The 27,757-nt window shown below is 44.0% G+C and overlaps 1 protein-coding gene across 1 annotated transcript; it reads right to left on the bottom strand.

Moving 5' to 3' along the window:
- Window positions 1-27,324, bottom strand: fam131bb (family with sequence similarity 131 member Bb). The gene is given in 9 exon segments (XM_034079182.2): window positions 1-113; window positions 116-271; window positions 1,782-2,092; window positions 2,813-2,953; window positions 3,556-3,655; window positions 3,657-3,781; window positions 6,645-6,747; window positions 9,377-9,414; window positions 27,114-27,324. Coding segments are annotated over 9 exon segments (1,098 nt in total). The 5' UTR covers window positions 27,142-27,324; the 3' UTR covers window positions 1-17.
- Window positions 27,325-27,757: the final 433 nt, after the last annotated feature.

Genomic DNA, 27,757 nt, shown 5'->3' on the forward strand with positions numbered 1-27,757 from the left:
CCTCCTCCTCCTCCTCTTCATCCTCCTCCTCCTCTCTGCTGCTCCAGGAGGGGGGAGTGCTCCGTCCCCATGTCCTCCCCAGACGGGACACACAGGCTGGGCTCCACCATCACCGCCACCCCATGAAGCCCCCACTCTCCGTGGGGTAGGTCTCCATGCTGTTCCACAGGTCCACCAGCGGGGGGCGGGCCGGGTGCACCAGGCTGTGGATGGTGCTGTTGGGCGTAGCTTGCAAAGATTGGTTGGCGCTGTGCAGCCGCTGCTCCAGAGACTGGGGGGGGGGGGGGGGAGAGGGGGGGAGGGACAGATCAGGAGGCAGAACAGAAAGGTGTTCACAGTTTCTGAATGTGTGTGTTCGGGAAGATACTTTCGTATTCCTATGTTATCTTTTTTCTCTGTGTTGCTTTTATTTATTTTTAAAATTGTTTTATTTTAACATATTATCACTGTAGATGTTTTATCTTGTTCTGTATTCATTTTAATATTATTTTTATATTGTTGTTTTGTTTTCTGTAAAGCGCTTTGGGCTGCTTTGTGCATGGAAGGTGCTGCTATACAATCTACCAAACTGTTGTATGACCTGCAGCTGCCTCTAGACAGAAGGAGGCAGGGCATGATTCACTTTGTTTATCTGCAGACTGGAAGACATCGACTCTTGTCTTCCACCCTTTGAGGGGGCAAAGAGCAACATCATCGTAAATGGGAATACCTGCCGACACGAAACCGATTTACGACTATGTGTGGGACTGCACTTAGACTATAATCTTGATGTTACTTCCTGTTCCTTTGAGCAGCATACCTCATGTGTGTGATTGAACTCTGCTGCCTGATCATTGATTCTCAAACCGACGTCGAGTGATATTTTCCTAACAGTGAGAGAAATCAATTCTGCTTCTTTGTGCAGAGAAGAGAGTAGTGTCTTTTCTTGGCGCCGACTTGCAGTTTAAAGTCAAATGTAATGTTTTGGATTGTTTCCTATAGTGTCTGAAAAGGAGAGTTAATAATACTTCACTTATTATTCAGGTCGCTCTTGAAAAATAGATTTTAATCTCAATGAGACTTTCACCTGGTTAAATAAAGGATAATAGATTCTCTGTACTGTATTTTTCTTAACTTTATTAAAGAAACAATCTTTGACCTTCTTCCAAACATTTGTTTACTTAAGAGTCCATGGATATGCTTACACAACTAAAATCAACAAACAACAAAAACAAAGAGTTTGCTTGTAGACACATTTTACATTTTGGCATTAAGCATGAGATAATCTTAATAATGATTATATTTAATTGTTGACAAATCAACCTTTGTTCCCTATAATTATTTATTTTTGGTGGAAAAATATTATTCTCCTTTTAGAAGTCTCAGTTACATCTGAGTTCATTTCTAATTTTGGAAATGACATTTTTATACATTTACTTAAAATCAAGTTCTTTTTTATTTCCCTCCAAACATGAAAACCAACATTTTTCTTTAGCTAAGTAATATTTTTAGATTATCTAGGTGGTTATGGAAGTATTGTAAATCCGCTGCAATCACATATACGCACTCACTTCCTGGATTCACACACAACCTAACAAACACCCGATCTCCGCCAACGGGACAGAGTGGGCTCTAGAGCTGCTGGGTTTTACGTGACTTCCTGTTTCTTTGGACTGCTCGGGTTCATGCATTATTAGAGTGACTTTGAGAGTCAGTAAACATACTATCACACACTGCATTTCCTCACTCCACCCACCTCCATTACCCTCTATTCAGGCTACGCCCACAGAAGGTTACTCCACCTGCTGCTGCTGGTACTGCAGCAGCTGCTGCTGCTGGTAGCTCTGGATCTGCTGGATCTGCTGCAGCTGCTGCAGCTGGTTCTGCTGCTGGAGCGTCAGCTGCTGCTGTTGCTGCTGCGACAGGAAGCACCCCGCCGCCTGGCCCTCGTAGCCCTCAGGCCCGAGGACGTAGGAGCCGGCCGGGGAGGACATCACGCCGGAGGAGTCTTTGTTCATGGGCTCCCAGGCGTCGGACGAGGAGAGGCAGTAGTGGCCCTGGGAGACGTAAGTGTGGGGCCACACATCCGCTGAGGAGTGGTGCAAGATCTGATCTGGAAGGAAATAAAGGGCAGGAGTGGCTATTAAAGGTGCTGCTGGAGGTGTTGGTGCCAGGAACACGTGAGGGAGAGTTCCGGCAGTGCTGGACAACGTATTCAGACCCGTGTTACTGGTAAAAGTCCTGCATGTAAACCGGATTATAGCAAAGCAGTCATTATAATCGTCTGAGAACTTTGTCTCACCACTGAGAACCACTTTGGTCACTGCCTCTGAAATCAAAATGTCCAAATCATGAGTTATCCAGGTTTACCCTTCAACCGACCATGATGGAAAATGTGGAATTAATAATGAGCTACCCTCCAGCGCGGAGAGGAGACGAACAGCGTGTTCTCATTACTGAGCAACACCACACATGCAAGCTGCCTTTTTCATTCAAAGCCAGCGCTGCAGAGTGAGTTTGTACATTTAATTACACACCCAAGTTTTGAGCTACTTCCCTGGAGTATATCCACTTTATGCTACTTTAAAAACATAGTAAATATAATAAAATGAATACAAAGATGAACATAAAGTAAACAATACATTGCAGTGAATCACGTTAAGTTGCCGGGGTGCCAGTCAGGTCGGGCATGACCATTTGATTTGTTGGAGTCTGTCTTGTCTTTATGAACCTGTGATAATGTTAATAGTAATGTAAAGATTGTTCTGAAAGACAGGCCATGCACTTTAAGATGCATCCACGGCCATATTTGTAGTTCTTTGTAGTCCTTTACCTCGACTGCTGATGCTCTCCTGGTTGACCTCGCTCAGACGGGCCACGCTGCCCATCATTGATCCCGACCGCGTGCTCTCTCCGTCCATCGAGCCCCAGGCTATGAGCGTTGCCTCGGTGACTGCAAACTGCTGCAGGATCCCTGAGGGCAGCAGAGGACAAACCAGCATTAAGTGGCATACATCAATCTTACAAAGTGAGGGGAAAGCAATATGCTGATCAATGAGGGTTCATAGGTCAAAAGCAAATTGGATAAATAGCTAGGACTTGGACCATTAAGAGCTTTGAAAAACATATAGTAGTACTGTATGTTAAAGAGGCCCTTATTGGTGCTTTTTGGGGGGGTTTCCCTCTGCTGTAGTGTGTTACATTTCAGTGCATGTAAATGGTCTGCAAAAGCTACAATTCCTGTGTTTCCTCCAGAAGGAGTTACTCACCCAAATACTTGGACTCTATGTAACACTCTCTTTTCTATTGGCCAGCCACTCTCAACACACTGTACGTGATAGGGGCGGGACATCTCTAAGCGGTGGACCAATCACAATAGGGCCGGCGAGCTAACCAATCAGAGCAGACTGGGATGTGTGGTTTCTCAGGCAGTATGAGAAAAATAAAGAGCTTTTTGAACATTAAAGCATAGAGACATGTCCCAGTAGACACAATACATACTGATATGAACCTGAACATGAGCAGACTATGGCCCCTTTAAAATGTGGGTGAACGGGCTCTTTGTGAGTTTCTGACCTGCAGTGAAGCGCGCCTCCTTCTCTCCTTCACTCAGGTCGCTGTAGGCGTCGCTCTCCATCCGCCGCTCCTTCTCCCGCTCCTCGGTGGTGATCCGGGGGCAGCGGCACGCCTCCTGGTCCCACCGTCGACATGCCCCAGTTCTGCCACTCGATCATGTGAGCCACGCGACCCTGCGCCATGCCGGTGGGCTTCGTCACTCGCTCCTTCATCGTGCGGCTCACACCTGGTGGGGGAGGAAAGGAGGGATAGAAGAAGAGTGGAGGAAGAGAGGGGAGGAACAGACATAAGATAGATATGTTATTATCAAGTATTTTATTGTGTTTGTTCGGGGATGTTGTGAAGAATGATGAAACTATGGATGCCCAGCAGGATCAGCCTAAACTGTGTGGAGGATAAACAGTGTGGTCCTCAAACATAATGCAGTTTTGTTTAATTATATTATTACTGTAAGATTGTTAATTACCTTAGAAGCTGATTGTGTGTAAATGTGTATAAATAGAGTTCGGTCGCATTTCATTTACTTGTTTTTGAAGATAAGAATGTAAATAATTGAATATTGGGAAATAGTAAAGGAACGATTTTGTGTTACACGATATTTTGATCGCATTACACGATTACGTTGCCTGATTTGATCATAAAAAGAACACAATAACTCAAATGTTGTTGTAAAAATCGAATGAAACTATTTCCCCTACCTGCTTACTGTGTCTGTGCATGGATGTATTGGCATCGGCAATATTTATTTATTTGTTCTCAATAACTTTACCTAAAACCTGCAATTCAATCCATTTTGTTATTGTGAAAATACCTTTCATTTGTAGAGTAATTCCTTCTCACAGGAGAACCGAACATAGGCCTTACTATTTGGTTATTTCATATATATTTATATTGAATTACCAGATAATAATGAAAACAAAAATGTAAAATAACCTATATTGGTATTTCAATTTAAGAAAAATATAGTTTAGTCCGACCTAGCTTCTCAGTATTTTAAAGAGCGTCTTCATGAACATGGCTGAGGAGAATAGCTCAATGCAGATGTGCTGAGGGGATGATAGCATGTTTGTAATGAGACGACACCATTGTCTGATGGAGTAAAGGCAGGAGAATGGATGTGTCCTGTCTGAAAGAGGTGCATCATGGGATGGAATAGGTTAATTAGGGTGAGGTGGTTGTATGGCATGAGTAATGAGAGGTCGGCTTGTTGACATAACATCTTTCACACCTCTGCTAATCTGCGCTGGGTAAACAGAAGCACTCTGCTGTCTGTGTGAGGAGGACTCACCCTCACCCTAACCCTGATGGCCGCATAATGGCCTCACTCCATATTTCATGTGACCAACACAGGACTGTACATCCCTGGGCTCTTTGACGATGAGATTTATGAATGAATGAAAGGACACATCTGGACCACACCAGCTGCACTGAACTCTGTTCAACACAAACCATCCACACTAAAGCCCCGGCCACACGAGGACGATAACGGTCGTATCTGCTACAGTTCTCTATCAGATAGACGGTTCGGCCACACGAGGCCGACATGGAAACGCAGAACACGATAACGGGTCCCAAGGTGGGTAGATCTGCGAATGAAACGCTCTGGGGGGGCAAACGGCTCTGTGTTTACGCCTATACGATCATGTCCTGATAACGTTGAAGCAATAGCCCCGCCTCTCCCCACCTCTGCTGCTCGGAGATCAGCTGCTGGGCTCTCAGAAGAGGGGGAGGAAAAGAGAGGCTTCATGTATTATTCTTATATTGTTATATAGAGTCGTTATTCTTTTGTTTTAAAGCTCAATAAATAACAAAGAAGACCTCTGACCGGCACTTTTCTAATTTTGTCCAGAAGATTTCAACTTTAACGGACATGTTGACACGGTCCCCTCGTCCCTTGGAAGAGGCGGAGAGGTGCGTGTTTGTCATCTGCTGGTGGACTACCGGAGAGATTTACAGCAGGAGCAAACGCTTGCCTCGGGGAGGGAGAAAAAGAGCCAGAGTGTCCACAGCGGAGAATAAACAGAAGGGCAACCATGCGCGGGAAGTCTTTTTCGCTGCTTTTGTGGCAGGAGTACAGCGCCACTTACAGGCCCGGCATATGTACTACAGCGTCTCCAGCGCTTTCGAACGGTCTTTTGAGCGGTCTTTTGAACGGAAACGTTTCTGGTGCCTGTTGCGTGTGGACGGAAGACTTTTTTGATATCGATTTCGGTCCGTTTGCGTTATCGTCCTCGTGTGGCTGCAGCCTAACACTACACAGTTTCAGAACCACTGAACATGAAGAGCTACACTTCCCACTCATTGTCTTAGAGCAACACGCTGGATGAGGACGCACTGTGTGTGTGAGGTGTGTTGTTTTAATCAATTAAACTTGATGTATATATATCACTTAGCATAAGGTAACACAATGTGCTTCCCCAGCTAAAAAACAAAACTAACCCCCGTCCCAGTTCACAGAGACACACTTAACTATGTGATTGATAACACTTAACATCAACAGAACTCAATAAACACAAGACAATTAACTTAAAGAGGCCCTTCTATGTCTGTTGGTGTTTTCCTTTTCCTGTCGTGTGTTATATCGTTTGTTGTGCATTTAAATGGTCTGTAAGTCCCTGTGATTTTCTCTCCAACAGGACTCCTCTCCTCCCTGCCTGAAACGCCTCCATTGGACTATGTAGTACGTCAACACATTTCAAATAAATGTATTAGGTTAGTTGAGAGCAATAATGTTAAATAGGTTCAACTTAAAATGATTGCTTTTAACTAACCTAATACAGTGATATATTAAAGTCAACGTCTCAGTTCCTTCAGTGTACTAACACTACACAGTTTGTTTCACAGCCACTTAACAAAAAGAGCTACACTTCCCACTCACCTTGTCTTAGAGCAACACGCTGTATGAGGATGCACTGTGTGTGTGTTTTTAAGGCTGATTTAATTCCATCAATGACTCAGGAGGTGGTCATTGACGAGTGTTATTACGGTGTGAAGAGGAAGTGATTCAGGGGAACCCATTTTCGGGTACCATGCTGGCTCCAGCCGAGCCAACATGGGGTCGTTTACCCGTTTACAGCACAGACACACACCTGACACACCTGACAGAGAAGCATTAGCCAGAGCCCCGATGCCGTACGCATTAGAGTTCCTCTTGAGCCGAGGCAGGATCGACGTGGTGTCTTCCATGGACAGCTGGAGGGGGAGAAGACAGAGGAATGGAGGAAGGGGGGAAAAAGCGGGCAGGAAAGGATAGTATGGGAAGTGTGACGGGGCACACAAAGACGTCGAGACGGTGTGTGTTTCAGGAAGGGTGAGTGGAGAGAAGTGATGGAGATGTTGGGTTAATACAAAATCTCCAAATCCAACTTTTTTTTTATTTTACCCTGCACCAATTCTGATTGTGCCACGACTAAAACCTGGAAGAGATCGACTGTAAAGGCCGAGGTGGAAGAGAGGGGGGAGGGTGAAAGAGGTCAGGGTGAGTTAAATCAAAACAGGTGAGAGAAACATATAAATATAGGAGGAAGAGTGAGGGAATGAGGTCACAACACTTACATTGATTCCTTCCCATGACAATTCTGAAGGTCCATGCTGAGGAAGAGAAATATAGGAGGAAGGGAGGGATGGGGAAAGAAGGAGAAGGAAAGACAGATACATGCACGGGGGGGATGGGGAGAAGACGAAGAAAAAGAGGAGGGGGTTGAACATCGGACATGCAGAGAAATGAAGAGACAGGGAGACGGATACACAGGATTTTCCAGGGAGGAGGAAGGCAAGAGTCAAGGACCGGAATGAGAGGGAGAAGGGGGGGGGGATTAAACAGGGATCAGTTTATTTGCTTCGTTATGTTTAGCAGAGTGAAAACGCTGCGGAGGGATGAGCGTCCTCTCGGCTTACACGTGCTGCCAGAAACACTGAAGAGCCAGCAGGAAATCCAGCGCGAGTGAGAGAGATGTGTTGAACTTTATCTGATGCTGCGTAAAGACAGGGGACTGGGGCTATGAGGAGGAAAGGGAGGGGTGTGTGTGTGTCTATGTATGGGTGTGTGTGTAGGGTTAGGGTTAGGATAAGTCTCCAGGAAATGCATGTAAGTCAATGTAATGTCCCCTGAAGTGATGTATACATGGTGTGTGTGTGTGTGTGTGTGTGTGTGTGTGTGTGTGTGTGTGTGTGTGTGTGTGTGTGTGTGTGTGTGTGTGTGTGTGTGTGGTGTGTGTGTGTGTGTGTGTGTGTGTGTGTGTGTGTGTGTGTGTGTGTGTGTGTGTGTGTGTGTGTGTGTGTGTGTGTGTGTGTGTGTGTGTGTGTGTGTGTGTGTGTGTGTGTGTGTGTGTCGAAGGGCAATCTTGGGCACAATGCATAAATAAATAATGGAATAAATCCACAGTGCATTTGGTGAAAAAGTGGAGTTCTCTAGATTTAGTCCAAAATGGTTTCCTCTCCTGTGTCCTCTCCCAGGGGGTCAGATATACAGCATGGGATCAGTGAAGCAGCCAAGAAGAGAAGAGAGGAGAGGAGAGGAGAGGAGAGGAGAGGAGAGGAGAGGAGAGGATTCAGGACATGGGAAGAGAAGAGGATACAAGGCGAGAGGAAAGGAAAGGAAAGATAGATTACTAGATGAGAGGAAAGGTGAGGACACAAGAGGAGAGGAGAGAAAGGGAGACGATTTAGGACATGAGAAGAAAAGAGGATAGGCAACAGGAAAGGAAAGGAAAAGATAGATGACGAGACGAGAGGAAAGGTGAGGACACAAGATAAGAGGAGAGGAAGGAGAGGAAAGGAGACGATTCAGGACATGAGAAGTGGATACAAGGCGAGAAGAAAGGAAAGGAAAAGTAAAGATAGATCACTAGATGAGTGGAAAGGTGAGGACACAAGAGGAGAGGAAAGAAGACAATTTAGGACGTGAGAAGAAAAGAGGATACAAGGCGAGAGGAAAGGAAAGGAAAAGATAGATGACGAGACGAGAGAAAAGGTGAGGACACAAGATGAGAGGAGAGGAAGGAGAGGAAAGGATAGGAAGATAGAGCAGGAGGGGATAAGACAAGAGGAGATATGAGAAGAGGATACAAGACGAGAGTAGAGGAGTAGAGGACACAAGACAAAAGGAAAGGACAGGAGGGGAGATGCGTTGAGAGGAGAGGATACAAGTTATAAAGGAGGCAAGTAGAGAAGAGAGTACAAAAGACAAGAGGAGATTTTTATAAGAGAGGAGAGGAAAGGAGAGGATGAGAGTAAAACGGATGATACAAGACGAGAGGGGAGGAAAGGACACAAGGCAAGACAAGAAGATACAAGACAAGAAGAGAGAAGAGGACACGAGAGGAGAGAAGACAAGGAATGAGGGGAGAGGAAAGGATAGAAATCAAGACAAAATTAGAGGAAAGGGGAGGACACAAAACAAGACCAAGGGAACGATACAAGGCTAGACAAGATGAGAGGAGACAAGGCAAGAGGAAATGACAAGAGAGGAGAGAAGAGGAGAAGTCGAGTGGAGAGGAGGATAAAAAAGATATAGGGATGATGTGTACAAAGTTGTAGAAGGAGACTGATGCCTTTTGCTTTTTTTGCGACTATCCAACAGACATCAAACAACGAGCCAACAGAACCAGAGACTGTTCCCCTACACCCCCCCTCATTTAGGGAGGTGTAGGGGAAGTCAAGCGACTGACATTGATATGATGTGTGACTACTTCACTTAATCTACTAGCACAAGCACTGGCAGCTCGAGTTACAGAGAGCTGCTGCTCAGCATGTAGCTGCAGGGAGACTGGTTCAAATCAGCGGCCATGTTGGCTCCTCAGAGAGTCAGTATGACACTTACCTGCTCCCCGTCCTTCTGGACCGGCACGCCATCTCCCGCTGAGAGGAGGGGGAAGAGAAGGGGGAGGAGATACATTAATATTACTCAATCAAATCATGTTATTTAATCATTCCTTTATTTAAGTTGGATAAAGAAACAGGTACAAACATGAGACATAATGGAGACATGTGAAGTGAGACAGCACCAGGGCCGGCCCTCGGCATAGGCAATATAGGCGAATGCTAAGGGCGCATCAACCCATAGGGGGCGCCGAAAATGGAAAAAAAAAAAATTTGAATTTTTAAAAAAAATTTTTTTTTTATTTGCATGCCCCCGGACCCCCCCTAGAGTACCCCCCCCCCCCCCCCACTTAAATCATGTTCAAATGGATAGGAAACTAAATACAGTTGCACACATCTTGTGTCAATATCTTTGTTTTTGTGGTCATGCCACAACCATGCACCTGCGAATCATAGTGAGTGTCTGCATTTTGGGGGGGGGGGGGGGCGCCAGCTAAAATCTTGCCTAGGGCGGCAAATTGGTCAGGGCCGGCCCTGGACAGCACAGTAACCTATAGGAAGCTTGAGAACAGGGGCCCAGATATTATATACCATTCATACATATCGAATTGAGAGAATTCACGTATTATACTGAACCATCACAACACAGAAACATATCCAACACTGCATTTCAGAAAGAGTGAACGTGTTTCCAACTCCACAGCCATTCAGCGTATTGTATCTCTGACAGGTTTGCTTGACAAGAGTTGCTTTAACCGTTATGCTGTGTTCGGGTCTCCCGTGACCCGTTTCAAGTTAAAATGATATAATAAGTACGCTCTAGTTTTTTTTTATCGGAACAAGGCTTCATGATATCCTCCACAGCAGCTATAAACACTACGGGTTTGGACCATTTAGCCAAGTCTGAAGGTCTCTAAAAAGAAGTGTATAATTTGGTGTTGGGGTCTGGGGAGACCCAGTTTTGGGTGACTCTGGATCAAATTTGGCCCAATCAACATTCATCTTTGCCTTTAGACGCCCCTCCCCCTTCATCCACTGTAACAATAACTCGCCACATGCACCTGGTCTCCCTCTGCACCCCTCCCCCCACGGGAACTCGACCTTTCTCAAAGAGTACACTAACACTTGAACCTGAACTCACATATACACGTGTGCAATACGTGGTGTGATGTGTTTTGGGCCATAACATTAAATTACAGCAGGGTTGTACGGTTATGAATGTATTATAAGTTAGTTATGATGTAGTTAAAACAATATTGGATGATAGTCATTTTTTTTGAGTGTTTTGGACTGAGATAAATCACGGGTCAAAATGTACCCGCGAACACCATGAACGGTAACAGCTTTCGAACACAACACGAGGGTTAAGCGTTAAAGACAGACAAAGATATAGACCTTTTTACAAGACAACCGTGTTCTTTAACAAATCATTCATACAAAACTTTGCCAAAAGTTCAATGAAGGAGATATTTTTTCTTCAGTTGCATTTATTCCTCTCCGGCGAATCACTTTCCCTTTCACACAAAGTCCGTTCATTCATCATTTTTTCCCGCCTTTATGTTGAAAAACACATTTTAAACACCCTTAATTTCAAGATCAACAATTACACACAAGTATTATCCCTTCTCTTAACAATGATGTATATAGAGCGGCTGGATGCAGCTGATACAAGTTCATCAAATCAACCACGGTAACACTATTAAAACATAACATTACATAAATAACTAAACCATTAAAATACAGTTAAAACACGGAGACAATAATTTAATATCGTTTCAGCGACCTGAAAGGTTTTTCCATGAATGTCTTCTACAAATGTCTCCATCATAAACAATGATTTCATAAGGAGCTCAGGAACTCATTAAGCCACCATGATCCGGTGCTTTCTAACAAAGTGCGATGCCATTTCTGTCTGCAGACAACACTATTAGACAACTATTTTTAGAACAAGGTTTTCAGCTTTGAAGTATCTGTAATGTTTTGTAAGCTTGTGTAGTCAAGGTTTCTGCAAAAAATGTCTGCCAAAGGAAAACCAAATGATTAATTGGGAGCTACTTATTTACAAAATGAAAGCCTTGAACTCAATTCGGTTGTGATTTCCTGCATATCTAAATTGTTGACTGGTAACCATATAGAGTGTTTGCTTGTAACACACTTTTACCGCAGTCCTCATCAATAAATCAACTAAAGAGCAGTCAGAGAGGGCAGACCTCAGGCAAGGCCAAATGCCCCATCTCTGAAGTAGAAGTGTATCCATCCAATGATTTGCATCCACTCCGCAAATGTATTTTGTCCCTTGAAAACAAGTTTTATAAAAAATCTGGTAAACGTGTTTCCCCATTGTCCTGCTGACAGACAAACAAAGTGAAAAAGTACATCGGAAAAGAGAGGACAAAATACAAGAGGAGATGAGAGGAAAGGATAAAAGACGAGAGGAGAGGATACAAGGGTAGAAGATAGGACACCAGTTAGGGGGAGGGGAAATCAGACTAGAGGGGAGGAAACAAAACGACCTCCACCAAGGTCGAATCACGATTTCTAAAGATCATGTGTGTGTAAACCCACTGATTGGGATCCGCTCTAAAAATGTCCAAGCCAATGCTACACCCTCAAAACAAGTGCACAGCAAATCTGGAGAGTGTTTTTCCCCCATTGTCCTGCTGACAAACAAACTGAAAAAATAAATTGGAAATGAGAGGACAAAGTATGAGAGGAGATGAGAGGAAAGGATTCAAGACAAGAGGAAAGGAGACAAAACCAAACCACATAATAATTTGGATTCGCCTGAAAAATGTACTGTGTTTACACCAACGCTAACCTTCAAACAAGTTTCTCTGCTGACAGACCAACGATTCGAAATCAATACATAACCTCTATATTCGCTTCAAACAAGATCATACCATAGTAAGTGCTATTGAATCAGTTACAAGGCCTACATTAACATACAAGTTAACTCCATCATGGCGAATAATCAGATGTAAATAAGAGGGATAAGTCTCTATTAGCCACTTTAATTCTAACTCCCAATACGTCAGCTGACCACCTGCAGGCTCTCCTCGTGTCTAGACTCTTTCTGCCGAAGTCTCTCTTCCTCTAGTGAACCTCCTCCACCTGTAAATCACACCTGCGTTTCAGGTGATGAAGCACTATAGAGGAGTCCGTGGCAGATCACGCTCTCTGTTGGATAAAATGAACGTTATTATCCCTCCTCCTTCCTGGCTGTCCAAATCCTAATTAAAACATTGGTTTAATTACAGAGAGGGTACTGGTAATGGAGTTTAAACACAGCTCTGGTCCCTAGGTGCCTGCTCTCTGTATCTGAGGGTCTGTGAGCAACTCTCAGAGGGGCTCCTGTATCAGCACTGAGTGTGTGTGTGTGTGTGTGTGTGTGTGTGTGTGTGTGTGTGTGTGTGTGTGTGTGTGTGTGTGTGTGTGTGTGTGTGTGTGTGTGTGTGTGTGTGTGTGTGTGTGTGTGTGTGTGTGTGTGTGTGTGTGTGTGTGTGTGTGTGTGTGTGTGTGTGTGTGGCCTAGCAGTACTATACTTGTGGGGACCTAAATCTGTTTACACAGTCACGTGTGGGGACCTAATGGGGACACATTGGAGGTCCCCATGAGGGTAATCATTCATTTTAGGGTGAAGACTTGGTTAGGTTATGGAAGAGCGTATGGTTAGGGTTAGGGTAAGGATAATGTTAAGGGTTAGGCATGTGTTGGTTATGGTTAAGGTTAGGATAAGTCTCCAGGAAATGCATAGTCAATGTAATGTCCCCTGAAGTGATGTATACATGGTATGTGTGTGTGTGTGTAAGTGTGTGTAAGTGTGTGTGTAAGTGTGTGAGCCAATAAGGGTTTTTTCCACAGCTGCATTTGACATATATATATGCAGTGGTGGGAAGTAACTAAGTACATTTACTCAAGTACTACACTAAAGCACTATTGTGTCATACTTGAGTATTTCCATGTAATGCTACTCCACTTCTTTTAATTAACCTGTTAAGCCCCGAGCCTGTTTTTCAGGTTTCAGGCTCGAAAATGACATTCCCAGAACAAATGACCATATCTTCCATTCTAAAAGGGTTACATTAATAATCTTTTCTCTCAAAGTAATGATAAACCTGTGAGTTGTATGTAGAAAAGTCAGAATCTATATAGATGTTTTTTATTTTAAAGAAAATTCAGATTGAACATGGTAAAAAACTGTAAATTATAGTGTCCGTCCAAAAAATATGTTGTACTTATAGTGAAAACCAGTGGCGAACCGTGTCTATCACAACTGGACCTTCTGTAGACCAGACACACAGCAGGGCATTCGATCAAGGATGTAGAATACCTTGGTTGAAGGATATTCTACCCAGAGACCCAGAACAAGATCTGATTGGTTGCTTTCTTTTACAACGTTTTACTAAAGCACAAGGCCTTAAAATGCATCTTTTTAGATTAGCTTTTAACTAGATCTTTAAAACCCCCACTTGTTGCCATGCCGGCCTAAACCCACTGTTTTTATTCTGTTGTTCACTTCAATATATATATATATTTTTTTGTTTTGTTGTTGTTTTGTATCGACCATTTTACTCTAGCATTTTGAGTTTTGTTTACTCAAATGGAAAGTGTGCTTATAAATGAAATGTATTATTATTATTATGAGTTAATCTGGTTACTCTACACACCAGTGATAGTGAGCGGTTCCTCGGCCGCTCTGAGGGAAACAGAGAGAGAGTTGTTGGCTGAGTGGATGTCCAGCGATGTGACCCACTGACCCGGTGATTCACACACATCAGCTCCGCTCAGATATCAGCCTCCTTCTGAACTCCGTCCAGTCGCAGATCACTGCCAGGGCAGGAGACGAGGGACAGACTTCATTTCAGAAATCGACACTCTTCACACAGTAAAGTGCCCGCTGCAAATCAGCACCGCCTCGCTTCATTTCTACAGTTAATGCTGTGAGGGAAAAAAACTTGGACTTTCTCTTTTCAATGCTCTCGTGTAAGGATACAAGTGCTATTGTCTCTCATCTACAAGGACGTACTTCCAGGTGTGTTTTATTTCCCCTTTAGTTCGACCTAGTTTCCCTCAACCTACTTTGTGTATTCCTCTTATAGTTTCCCTAAATACCTCCGAACATACACAGCAGGAACATGAAGTGCTTGTACGTATAAATAGTTTAGTCGTCCATTACCAGGGTGAATTTACCTTAAAGGGACACAACACAAATGTTTTGTGGCACAGCCTTTAAAACATCACCTGGGTATCTCCACTTGGAGGCTAGAAAACATCCTCTCAACCCAGAACTTGTCTTACAAAAAGGGGCATTTGGGTCTGGTGAAAGATGCTTTAGATTTAGCTTTAGTACGGAACAGTAAATAAAGATGGACCTTTACTGATCCCCATAGGGCTCCCAAATAAAGTCTCTAAATGTTATTTAACTACTATAATTAGTGGGCATTGAGGCTTGTGATGTTTTGGAGCTTCATCTACAGTACAGTACAGTACAGCAAATACTCCCAAATAAAGTCTGAAAATGTTATTGAGATGCAGTTCTTAACAGTTGGTGACCCTATGTTTTTAAAATACTGTATTAGTTTGACATATTTTAATGTTAAATGTTAAAACAAATCTTCAAATCATATATCTTTTCAGTTTTGCATGTAAAAGACACAAAATGAAAACATTGTATTTTAGCTGATGGCTAAAATATCCCCCAGTTTTCGCCCTGTAGGCTTTAATGTGTGTAAGGTTGTGTGTATGTGTGTGTGTGTGTGTGTGTGTGTGTGTGTGTGTGTGTGTGTGTGTGTGTGTGTGTGTGTGTGTGTGTGTGCCTATGCATACGAGGTCGCAGCTGTTGCAAATGTTGCACTTGTTGTCATTGTCTAGGGTTTTTTCAATCCTATTTAAATGTCTCTTCTCTTGTGTTGTGTCCTGTTTTACTTCCTGTATTTTTCCTGCCTGTTTTCCAGCACCTGTGTTTCATCAGTTAATGAGTCCCTTGCATGTGTAGTCTGTGTTTCAGCGGCAGGCCGTCTGCTTTCCCTCCATTAGTCTAGCACTCATCCCTCTGGTTCCTTGTGAATTTCTATTTTTCCTCACGCTCACTCAGCTGTAAGTTATTTTCATTATTAAATCATTGAGCCTGCCAAGTTGACTGCCTTCAGGTCCAAACCTGAATGTTCTAAATTGGGCCACTTTTTCGCCATTTTCTTAAATGGTATTCAATAATCGTTTTTTCGTGACAAAAAAGTCGGTGTTTTGTATTGAAAATATTTATTCCTGGAAAAATCAATTCCGGCTGTTTTGGAAACATGTTTATCTAGCTTGTGAGAGATTAAAATACACAATTCAAGGGAAAATCCCTGCCAGCCACACAGCCAATTGTTATTGTTTTTTACAGTCTGAGCGTTTCACTGCGTTTGAAGGCAATAACAGCAGCTGTCAACAGTCCCCCTTATCTTCTTGCTATAAAACGTTAAGGGACAAGGTGAGTGTGAACAAAACATTCCTGAAAAGTAAAGCAGCGAAACTCCGGTTTAGCCAAAATGTATAGAACTACTTTGCATCAGGACTTGTCATTGTCATTGGATCGACCCGTTAAAATGCAAGTGCCACTTTCTCTATTAGAAACATACTCTGCGTGACCTCACGAGGATAAGTGTGGCGTGTTTGATTTGTGGCAAAGTGTAGAGCGGCGCCAGTGGCTGATATCATTTAGATGGAGAGATGTCTCTTTTTCTGCCTGGGCGAGAGAAAGTGTCCCAGATTGTTCCCCCACCTGGGCTAAAAATCTGCCCTGCAAACACAAACTATTCATGGACATATATGTACACCCACACACACACATCAAGCCTACAGCAACACACAGTATAACACACACACTTCTCTCCCTCTGTTTCTCTCCTCTGCATCCCTCAGCCTCATTTAGCCAATTAGCAGATTAGCAGTCACTCTCCCGCCCCACATGAATCACAATATGGCTCAAGAGTGGACTGCATCACGACAAAGTGCCACTGCGTCGCCCTGCAGCCTTTACGCAGCAATGGACCAGAAACATTAAGTCCAGTGTGTATTTCTGGCGCTGAATGTATGATCTAGTGTTTGTGAGATTAAATCAAAGCGAGTGCTATTTGTGAAGTGAGCCACGAGGGTTTTGATTTCTACATGTGATGTTTACAGTTCTCAGAGTTTCTGTGTAGGGGATTGGTCAGTCCTCATTATCCACGATCTCTGTCTTAAGTCGTGGCGTGCTCTGTGTTCCTGCACCCGGGTAGGTGATGCTGTCAGCAGCAGCGCAGCGTTATTCTGCTCTTGAGAAGCCCGGCAGAATCCCTCCTTGAGGAAACAAACAACAGCACATGACCGGAGCTCTGAGCCAGCTTTTCCTCCCCTGGCGTGCTCCATCCTCCCCCGCACATACAGCGGTGCAGAGCTGGATCTCCCCCTGCGGTCATAGGGGAGACAGGCTTAGCTCAGCCGAGGAGAAGGAGCGAGGAAGCGAGGAAGGAGTCAGGGAGGGCAGGGAGATGGAGGAGAAGGCACAAAAAAGAGGAAGCAGAGCAGCCATGCGTAACGAACAACCAAAGATCTGCAGCGGCTGCAGTGTCAACTCCAGCTCTGACTGTAGTGGCGTGACGGCTCCTGCTGAAGTGGGAAGCATTTGAGAGTCGTCCGTCTCTCTGTGCCCGGCAGCACTAGAAGAAGAACCAGAGGGGCTGGGTGCTTGTTTACCACCACAGCTGCAGGATGGCTGGTTGCCACGATGGGGCACCGAATTGGATTGCAGCCCTCTCCCAGCGAGACGTGCAGATGTCGGGATACTGAGCTCCAGAGTTCAGCAGGAACACAGCCGAGCCCAGATGGTAGGGAGAGCGTGGTGGAGGAGAATTGAGCTAAGGGCGTCTCAGGACATGATCTACACACATGTAGGCACCCGAGCACAGAGTCAGGTTCCTGCCATTCATTAAGGAGTGTGTCAAATCCAAGTCCACATGACCCTGGCCTGACACGCCTCATTATTACGCCGGTGCAGTGATGCATATTTTTGCAGGCCGACCCTGGAAGTCATACTTGCCAACCCTCCCGATTTTCGCGGGAGACTCCCGGGGTCATATTTCTCCCGCATTTCTCCCGATTTCTGACTAAATCAGATTTACTGTTTCCACTCGGACTTTAATACAGCTACACCATTGTTTGGTTTCCATGGTAGCACGTCTCTTTAGTAGTGTGCGCAACTGAAAGTCTGAGAGGGTGAGGCAGATAGTCACAGAAAACAGAACAAGAATCAACAACTCTACCCTCTGCTCAGGGGCGCAAGGCAGTGCACTTACAACTACAATAGGCATGTGTAGATGTTAATCTAATACAGACACAGTCCCCCCCCCCCCCCCCCCCCGCGGTGGTTTTGAAATGCTCCCGATTTCTGAGGTCTCAAGGTTGCCAAGTATGCTGGAAGTAAGCATTGCATTGACTCCTTAAAAAATGAGCTCTGTGGCAAACGTTTATGATACTAACAGGCTTTTGTTCAGCAGGATAATCTCCACATATTAACACCAGGTGGCATCACCAATATTAAAAAGCTAACATTAGGATATAAAGGAATTACATCACGGTCTTCATGTCACCACCGCTAAGCTAAAGGAGGCTAATGTTCGGAGGGATTACGTTCACTGTTCTCATTTAGCCACTAACATTTAACCATAGCCATTTAACAACCGCCATTTTTATGACACACATTATCCTCTGACAGCAACGAGTGGGGTATTTGCTGACGTATTTTTTGACATCTCTTAGGCTCGTGTCAGTTTGTGTTTCAGGCATCTAACCAAAAACATACAACAAAATAAATTGACTTTGATACCTGGAAGTGCGAAAATGCTAACTAATCTTCAAGTTTTAGGACTCATTCCCGCACCAGTCTTAATGTGCATGTGACTGCAATCCTGTGCAGATCTCCAGCACTGATGTCATCCTTGCACTGATGTCATACATCTGCAGCATCTTTGCACGGCGAGCCGCAGCCCATCAACCGGATCACTTCCGTAAACATCCCAATGGCCTGCTAAGTATATAATGACAATTAAGACCACAAACGGAGACAGTGCTGCTATCCGACTCGGTATAGATGAAAGGATGAAACCTGCTCAGCCAGTTTCAGAAGACTGCACGTTGTTTGTAGCTGACATCCTCATGGATTCATCTTCTTATTTCAGACACATGCATTTCCTAACATTCGGTCTATATGCTGTAAAATGTATTATCTCTTAGATTTACACACGGCATCTATTGCACGTCTGTCCGTCCTGGGAGAGGGATCTCTCCTCTGCTGCTCTCCCTGAGGTTTCTCCCATGTTCCTTTAAACTGTGGGTTTTCTCTGGAAGTGTTTCCTTGTACGATGTGAGGGTCTAAGGACAGAGGGTCTAAGGACAGAGGGTCTAAGGACAGAGGGTCTAAGGACAGAGGGTGTCGTTTTTCTCATACTGATATTCTGAACAATGTGTGCTGTTGTATTTGCTGTAAAGTGTCTCTACTGTAGGCTATTTTTATTATATGTACAGCACTTTGGCTCGACCAGAAATCGTTTATAAATGTGCCATATAAATAAAACTTGATTTGATTTGATATCTTTATTTTCGCTCTCCTTGGTATTCAAAGGAGTCTTTGCGTCTTTGAGGACGTGGCCTCTTCTCCTAAGTGGTTAGCATAGCTACAGATAACACTGAGACAACAAGTGCACTAACGCTGAGTGCATCAAGAAATGCACATAAATTCACACACTCACACATAACCACACACACCCACACACACACCCACACACACACACACACACACACACACACACACACACACACACACACACCAAATTGTGGAGATGCATTTCTCTCTTTCACAGCATTATGTTTCAATTTCATAACACACTTTGTGGCTGAGTCAGTTTGTTTACAGAAAAGCTTTCCATCATGTGCCCACACACAAGACTCTTACTTCTGATCTGCAGGCGGAAAATGATACACACACACATACACACACACACACACACACACACACACACACACACACACACACACACACACACACACACACACACACACACACACCACACACACACACACACACACACACACACACACACACACACACACACACACACACACACACACACACACACACACACACACACACACACACACACACACACACACACACACACACACACACACACATTTAATCAATCCCCCCTCCAGGAATGATCCAGGCTTGTAACCTGGTATCCAGCGACAAGGCAAAAAATGAATAGCACACAGTAGAGAATATGACGCAGAGGCACTCACATAAATCTGTAAGTAAAGACCCTTTGCTGTGTGAGGCCTTGGGTGCACACACACACACACACACACACACACACACACACACACACACACACACACACACACACACACACACACACACACACACACACACACACACACACACACACACACACACACACACACACACACACACACACGGGTCAGGGTCATAATGGCCCCCTTGTCTCTGAGGCACTACATCACTGAGTCATTCACCTTGGATGTGTTCATGTGTGCAAGGCTTTTCCAACCTGGACAGAAGACAATCAATCAGCCTCTCTACGTCCGTCTGCGAGATGTTCCAGTATACAGGCTCGATGCAAAATGGCACATCACTTGTTTGTGTGTAAAGGCATGTGGGGTGTAAAGCGAGGGTCACATTTTGCTAATCTTTGGGACAATTTTGCACATAAAATCTGCCCAGCTCTTCCATTTTAAATTCAGGAATAATTTTCATATTTGTTATACTTGTTCTCTTCTATTTGTTTCGTTTCTTGTATCTATTATTTTATATATTTCGATTTTTGTAAAACTGTTATATATATTTATTTTTTATTTAATTTTCTCTTACTATGTTTGTATTATGCACCAATACAATAAAAAGCACCTTGTATGTGAGACCAGCTTGGCAGAAAACCAGATTGTGATTCTTATTCTGAAACATTTCCTACAAAAGCTATCCAGTTTGTAATGATATCTTAACACTAGCTGCTGTATAATGAATTAACTCACATCTAATAGTCTATAACAAAATGACAGGATCAAGGCCTCTTCATTTCTTACAGGATGTGCTTTGCTGTAGGCTACTTGGGAGAAGCCAGATCATTGTTTTCCCTTACTGTATGTGCACAACAAAGGCACATCTATCCATCAGAGTGGTGAAGCAGTGGTTTCAATAATATATTCACACCCACTTATGTGCAAATAAATATAGCAGCAAGGGCGCGATTATATGAGAGGCGGATATAAACTCCAGGTCATTCACAGGTCCATGCATACATACATGTCAACAATAACATTAGCTAAACAAAACAACAATTATTATTTTATCTTAAGAAATAGAAACTGCACTGAACATTTGCACATTTCTTGGACAATGTTGCCCATTTCTGCACAACTCTACCGCCCACATATGAGCAGATAAATATAGCAGCAGGAGCGTGGCACTATAGGAGGCGGATGTAAACACGAGGCCATTCACAGTTTCATGCATACAACACACACACTGAACAAAAATATAAACGCAACACTTTTGTTTTTGCTCCCATTTTTCATGAGATGAACTCAAAGATCTAAAACATTTTCTATAAACACAAAATAACTATTTCTCTCAAATATTGTTCACAAATCTAAAAAAATCTGTGATAGTGAGCACTTCTCCTTTGCCGAGATAATCCATCCCACCTCACAGGTGTGGCATATCAAGATGCTGATTAGACAGCATGATTATTGCACAGGTGTGCCTTAGGCTGGCCACAATAGAAGGCCACTCTGAAACGTGCAGTTTTGCTTTATTGGGGGGGTCTGGGGGGGTCAGTATCTGGTGTGAGGGGTGGGATTAGGGTTAGGGTTAGGGTAATGTTGTGAATCGAGTGGCCTGTGTTCGTCATCCATAACATACGCCTGCTCATACCATAACCCCACCACCACCATGGGCCACTCGATTCACAACATTACCCTAACCCTAACCCTACCCCTCACACCAGATACTAACTGGTTTTCGGACCCCCCCAATAAAGCAAACCTGCACGTTTCAGAGTGGCCTTTTATTGTGGCCAGCCTAAGGCACACCTGTGCAATAATCATGCTGTCTAATCAGCATCTTGATATGCCACACCTGTGAGGTGGGATGGATTATCTCGGCAAAGGTGAAGTGCTCACTATCACAGATTTTTTCAGATTTGTGAACAATATTTGAGAGAAATAGTTATGTTGTGTAAATAGAATATGTTTTAGATCTTTGAGTTCATCTCATGAAAAATGGGAGCAAAAACAAAAGTGTTGCATTTATATTTTTGTTCAGTGTACATGGAGACACATATTCTGAACCGAGATACTGTTTGATTTTCATTGTTAAACAGCTGTATGAAACAAAAATAAAGCTTTTTTCCAGTAGAAAACGCACTTACTGTGAACCTTTGCATATCTTTGGGACAATCTATCTACGAAACGCTTCTAAAAGCCTCAAAGCTCTTCAATTTTAATGCAGGTATATTTGACATGCTTTCATGTTTAGATGTTTGTATTGTTTTTCTCCTTAATTGTATCTTTTTTTATAGTCTACAACTTGTTTTATGTCATGCACCAACACACCTAAGAATTTGGCATAAACCAAATTCTAAATGTTGCAGCATTCTGAAAGATTTCCTACAAAAATATATATTTTTTGTTTAAAAAAAAATGAAGTTTTAAATCATATCTGAACACAAGCTAATAAACATTAACCTACCCTATATCGAAGAGTCTAACTTGGGAGATGATCTGATCAAATCACGAGCAGAAAGATTTCCTTTCTGCTCGTGATTTGATCAGATCATTCCTGATATAACTGCACATTTGATGCCAGCTTTCAGCATGAGAAACTCTGCTACAAACACATTCACATAAAACACACACACACACACACACACACACACACACACACACACACACACACACACACACACACACACACACACACACACACACACATAATCTGCTGTATTCAAACTACAGTGTGCCTTTTAAACATGTATTGTTTACCTGTGGTGTTTATTCTTATTATATTATTATCTTTGCTTTGTAATGTCTGTTGTAAAATTGTATAATGTGTTTTTAATGTATTTATTCCTAAAAAGTCTTTTAATTTGAATTTGAATTGTCACGTACAGAAAAGTGCTATCTAAATAAACTTGCCTGAGTGCCTGAATCAGTGAGCGGTGTGTCAGCAGTGGCCCTTTACTTCGCTAACAGAGCGATGAGAGTTGTCATAACGTCCGACATGTATAATATAATTTCCCCACTACTGCCTGACCCATCGCATTTATCTTCACACTGCACACTATGCCCTACATTATACAGAGATGAATGTTTCCAGCACTCTCAGGTATGATCTGGCTATAACTGGAAGAAAGATGATCGTGTGAGCAGCTTTCAGCCATAATGATAGGTGAACGCAGTGCAGCAGTACATCTGTAAATGTGACCATGGTGTTGTGACTGAATTACTAACACTGTGTTTGGCATCTGTGGAAATGAAGCATACACAAGCTGTGTACCACACACACACACACACACACACACACACACACACACACACACACACACACACACACACACACACACACACACACACACACACACACACACACACACACACACACACACACACACACACACACACACACACACACACACACACACACACACACGTCACTGACGAAAATACAGTTGTCTGCGGTTGTTTTGCAGCAGATCTCACTGCCTCTTCCTCGCTGATGAGGTGAGGAAGAATGTGCTCCTCGAGGCCTCTAGCTCTGAAGGGATGATGGATGCAGACATCCAGTGTGTCTCCACCTGAACCGTGGTGCTGAGGGCGGCTTGGCTAAAGCACGGTAAGAACGTCAGTTTAAAACATAACCTTCAATGATGAGGAATTTATTTTTCAATAGATTATTTGAGACTAAACCTTTTTTTTGCCAAATAACCTGTTTTAAACCACTGAAGGTTCACTTAAACTTAACCCAGCCTTGGTCAGCACTCATTTTCCAACAAGGTTTGGAATAATAAACAAACAAAACAAGTATAACCTTCACAGAATGCTGATCCAGGCATCCCAGGCCAAGCGTTAGCGCTGCAGGACTTAGCATAACACAGTGACATCACACAATTGTATTGGCTAGCGCTCCAACACATTGTGCGTGATAGGCTAAGGGGCGGGACATCTCTAAGCGGTTGACCAATCACAACAGAGGGTGAAAAGAGGTGCACAGGCAGTATGAGAAAAACAAAGAGCTTTTTGAACATTAAAGCATGGAGACATGTCCCAGTAGAGACACTAACTACATACATATGAACCTGAACATGATCCTAAACATCTCTCAGCACCTATGAAGTTGTTCTCCCTATTCAGATAACGGCCCATGGTTGTGGACTCTTTAGCATTTCTGCCTCGTCCCACGTCGCTACAAAATCTGATAACAGATCCTCAAGATCAGCGCTGAACTCAGACTGAAACATCACACCAAGGCAGACTCTGCTAAATCTCCTTTACGGCCATCAAGCATTGGAGTTTTGCTTCTCGCTGTTGTAATTGTTTGCTGTTTGTTATGTGTGTACACGGGGACCGCAGATGGAAATGAGCTACTAGCTAAATCTGGCATAAATCATTCCCCTTCTTGAGATGACTTGATTTCTATGCATGGTCCTTGTTTATGAAGGATATGATAATAACAGACAGACAGGGGTGAAACATGACCTCACTGGGTGACATGGGAAAAGTTATCTCACAGGGAATTCTGCCTCCTTTCGGTTTTTAGCAGCCTCGGTATTGTTTAAAATAGACTTCTTGTTTGGTGCAGAACTCCCTGAAGGCAGCGCTCCCATGTGTGGAGGTACAGATCTGAGGGAACATCTCACTGGTGTTTCTGCTGCGGCTGTCGGCGGGAAAACATGCATCGCCGTGTTGTTTTCTTTTCCTCATGTTTTTATGTTGTGTGTTGATGCATAAATGGCGGTATGTTGTCATGTGTCGCAGAATGACAATAACAACTCAGCTCATTGCCTGCATGCATGAGGGTCTGCAAGATAATGCTTTTCAGCCTGGAGCTTCTAACGCGTGGGGGTTTCTGTTTGAATGAATGTGTACCGCCCACCTCTCATAACAACAGGATGTATTTATGGTAAAGTGTTGACTCTAACCGGGGATAATATCACTAAGAATATTGCACTATAGTTTCTTCTGCGTCACCGAAGCTCGTCACAATAATTACATTAACGACCTTGACGTACTTACAGATGTGACCTTGATCATATTTGATAACCTCCATTATGCCCGTTGTGTTTACATGCCTGTTTGTTTACATGAATGTCAGCTACATTTTAACCAACAATTATCGGGAATAAACAGCCATGTGTTCACTCTTAAGAGACCGTAAGGCAGCACAGAATTTAAGCATTTTTAATAACAGAGCCTGAAAGTACACTTTTTTCAATTTGCTTCTTGTGTGCCTATATTTTATTTACATTCTTTTTAAATCACAATCCTGTTGCAATACCTGAATATTCGGAAGAAAGAGAGTTGCATTGCACTTTAAAAGGTTATCCTTGCATTATTGTGCCTTTACGCTATCGTTATATCAGTGGCCTAAAAGTGACTTCTTGTATTCGCAATCTTTTTATGTATCGCAATGACTTTTTAGGGAATATATTGCCCAACATAAACAGCTCTCATGACCGACCTAGTCTCACTTCCCTTGTGAGCTCCATAACATGTAAGTAAACCGTGCAGAATGTAGTCCCTCGACATGCTGCTCCCCACACAGACACAACTCTTGCCCTACGACAGCATCGCTCGGGTACACACAGATATCAGATATGATGGAGCAGCGAGAGATAGAGTTACCGGAGGGCAGGCACACACATCAGGGCTACTCCCGCCCGTACAGATGCGGCTCCTCTTGTTGATCTCCGCTTGGCAGAGTGGACTGCAGTTGAGAAGGCCGATCAATAGCACACACTACAGCCATCCAGGGTAAACACAACCACGCCTGCAGACTGCTCCGCATCCCGCCGCTTACTGGAGAGACTCGGCACACGGGCCACTTCTCGTAACGACTTTTGTGTTCACACAGATTACAGTGCTCGCAGCGGGGTATTGACACGTGTGTGTTATACTCCTTTTTCACAGCTCTACATCACGTATCCTGATTTAGACGGTTACACACCTGAGCTTTTGAATCCATAACATTCATCTGTTTGTAACTTATATATATATCAATATTCCAATTACTCTTCTTGCAGTATTTCTATTCTTTTATCTGTGTTATTGTGTTGCACTGTTCGAGGAGCCTGCGACCTAAGATTCTCATTGTCATGACTACACTATGACAATAAAAGCCTTGAATACTTTGAATGAATGCCTTGAAACTAGCACCGGAGCAGCCTTATTGAAATGTTGTCTATAAATATGCGTCAGAATCATATGAATCGTGTTTATGCCCTCTTCAAAGCCATCATGTCTCCCCGCGGCGCTGCGTGAGGTCTCCTGTCAGGACCGGAGTGTTGACAGAGCATCTGAACTCTGCCGCTCTGCCATCCGACACTGAGACGCCGCTCCTGCTGTATTCAGGTGTGCTTGCATATATCCCAGATGTATTGAAAACGCTCCTGCACATGCACACAGTGGAGATGCCGTCTGTAACCTGTGTTTGACATCCATGACCCCTGCTAAGGTCATGCGCGTCTCAGAGTGGCGTCGGACGTGTTCGGAGACACGCGCTCGATGTGTTTCAGAGCCTGATGAGCTAAGTGCTTCATTCATGTCTCAACGCAAAGGAAGTCTGTGTGTATGTGTACCTGTGCGGCGACACGCTAAGACGTCCTGGCTATGCACTGCAACATATGTGAACTACACTGACGTCCTTTCACGCGTACAACCCCTCCGAGTGTTCCCCACCTTGCAGCAGTTTGACATCTGTGTGTTTATTCAGGGGGTTCTCACATGAAAACTCCCAACAGTCCCACACACCCTCTCCTGCACGTAGTCCGTCTCCCCCTCCTCCCTGCCCTGAAATGCTGCTCGTCTCTTTGATCCCCCATCCATCCATGCAAATAACAACAAAGTGTGCAGACCCCCCTGACAATGGCATTCTCCCTGGTGTCCTTTCCCCCCCCTTCCCCCCCGCTCTATAAATAAGCACTATTACAGCGTTTCCCTCTCTCCATCCCGCTCTGCCTCACACACACACACACACACACACACACACACACACACACACACACACACACACACACACACACACACACACACACACACACACACACACACACACACACACACACACACACACACACACACACACACACACACACACACACACACACACACACACACACACACACACACACACACACACACACACACACCATCATAAATCAGGGGATGGAAGGAGGGTGGTGGGGGAGGCAAACCACACACACATTTGAACACACATTGTCTCGGACACCTCTGCCTGTGTCTCTGTGCTCACACACTGCGCCGATAGACAAAACAAACACCTGAGACACACACACACGTATAAATGTAAAGCCGGTCCTTACACAGTCTCGCGCAAGACCCCCCATCCTCCTCCTCATCCTCCTTCTCCCCCCCAACCAAACCCCGTTCTAGTCTGCAATGAGAGAGGGAAGAGAAGCGGGGCTTACTCAGTGTCCTGGAGCCGATGCATCCCATGGTGTATTCACAAAGGCCCTGGATACAAGCGTGGAAGTGTAACCCGGACACCGAGCATTCTCCCTCTTCCTCCTGCGACTCTCAGCTTCTCTCTTCTCTCCCCTCCTCCCTCTCTCTCTCACTCTCTCGCTCTCTCTCTCTCTCTCTCTCCCTCTCTCTCTCGCTCCGGTGCAGTGTCTCGGAAGAGATCCGGTTAGTAAGTCAGTATGCCTGGAGGAGATAGATAGGGACTAAATAAAGCTGCGAGGAGGGCGTTATTAGCATTATGTCAACAGATGTCTAAATATCTTTCCAGATATCCTTTCTAATGGGCAGCCTTTCGTTACATTCACCTAAACAGATATTAAGACTGACAATGACTGGATCATTCGGAAATGAGAAAAAAACATCCACAGGCATTATTATTATTAATGAGAGGTCAAAGTGTTAAGTGTGTATTGGGTTGCCAGGGCCGATGGCGCGCTGCTGAGAGTCGTTGTAGATATCTCTGCACTGCCGTAATGTTGTTGAGCTAAAATGGGGGATTCTCTCTCTGTCTCCCTCTCCTGTGTGTGCTCAGCATAACAATGCACTGCAGCGGTTTCCTCGCCTCCATCACCCTCCATCACCCTCCATC

This window comes from Pseudochaenichthys georgianus, unplaced genomic scaffold, assembly GCF_902827115.2.
Source record: "Pseudochaenichthys georgianus unplaced genomic scaffold, fPseGeo1.2 scaffold_556_arrow_ctg1, whole genome shotgun sequence".
Classification (NCBI taxonomy): Eukaryota; Metazoa; Chordata; class Actinopteri; order Perciformes; family Channichthyidae; genus Pseudochaenichthys; species Pseudochaenichthys georgianus.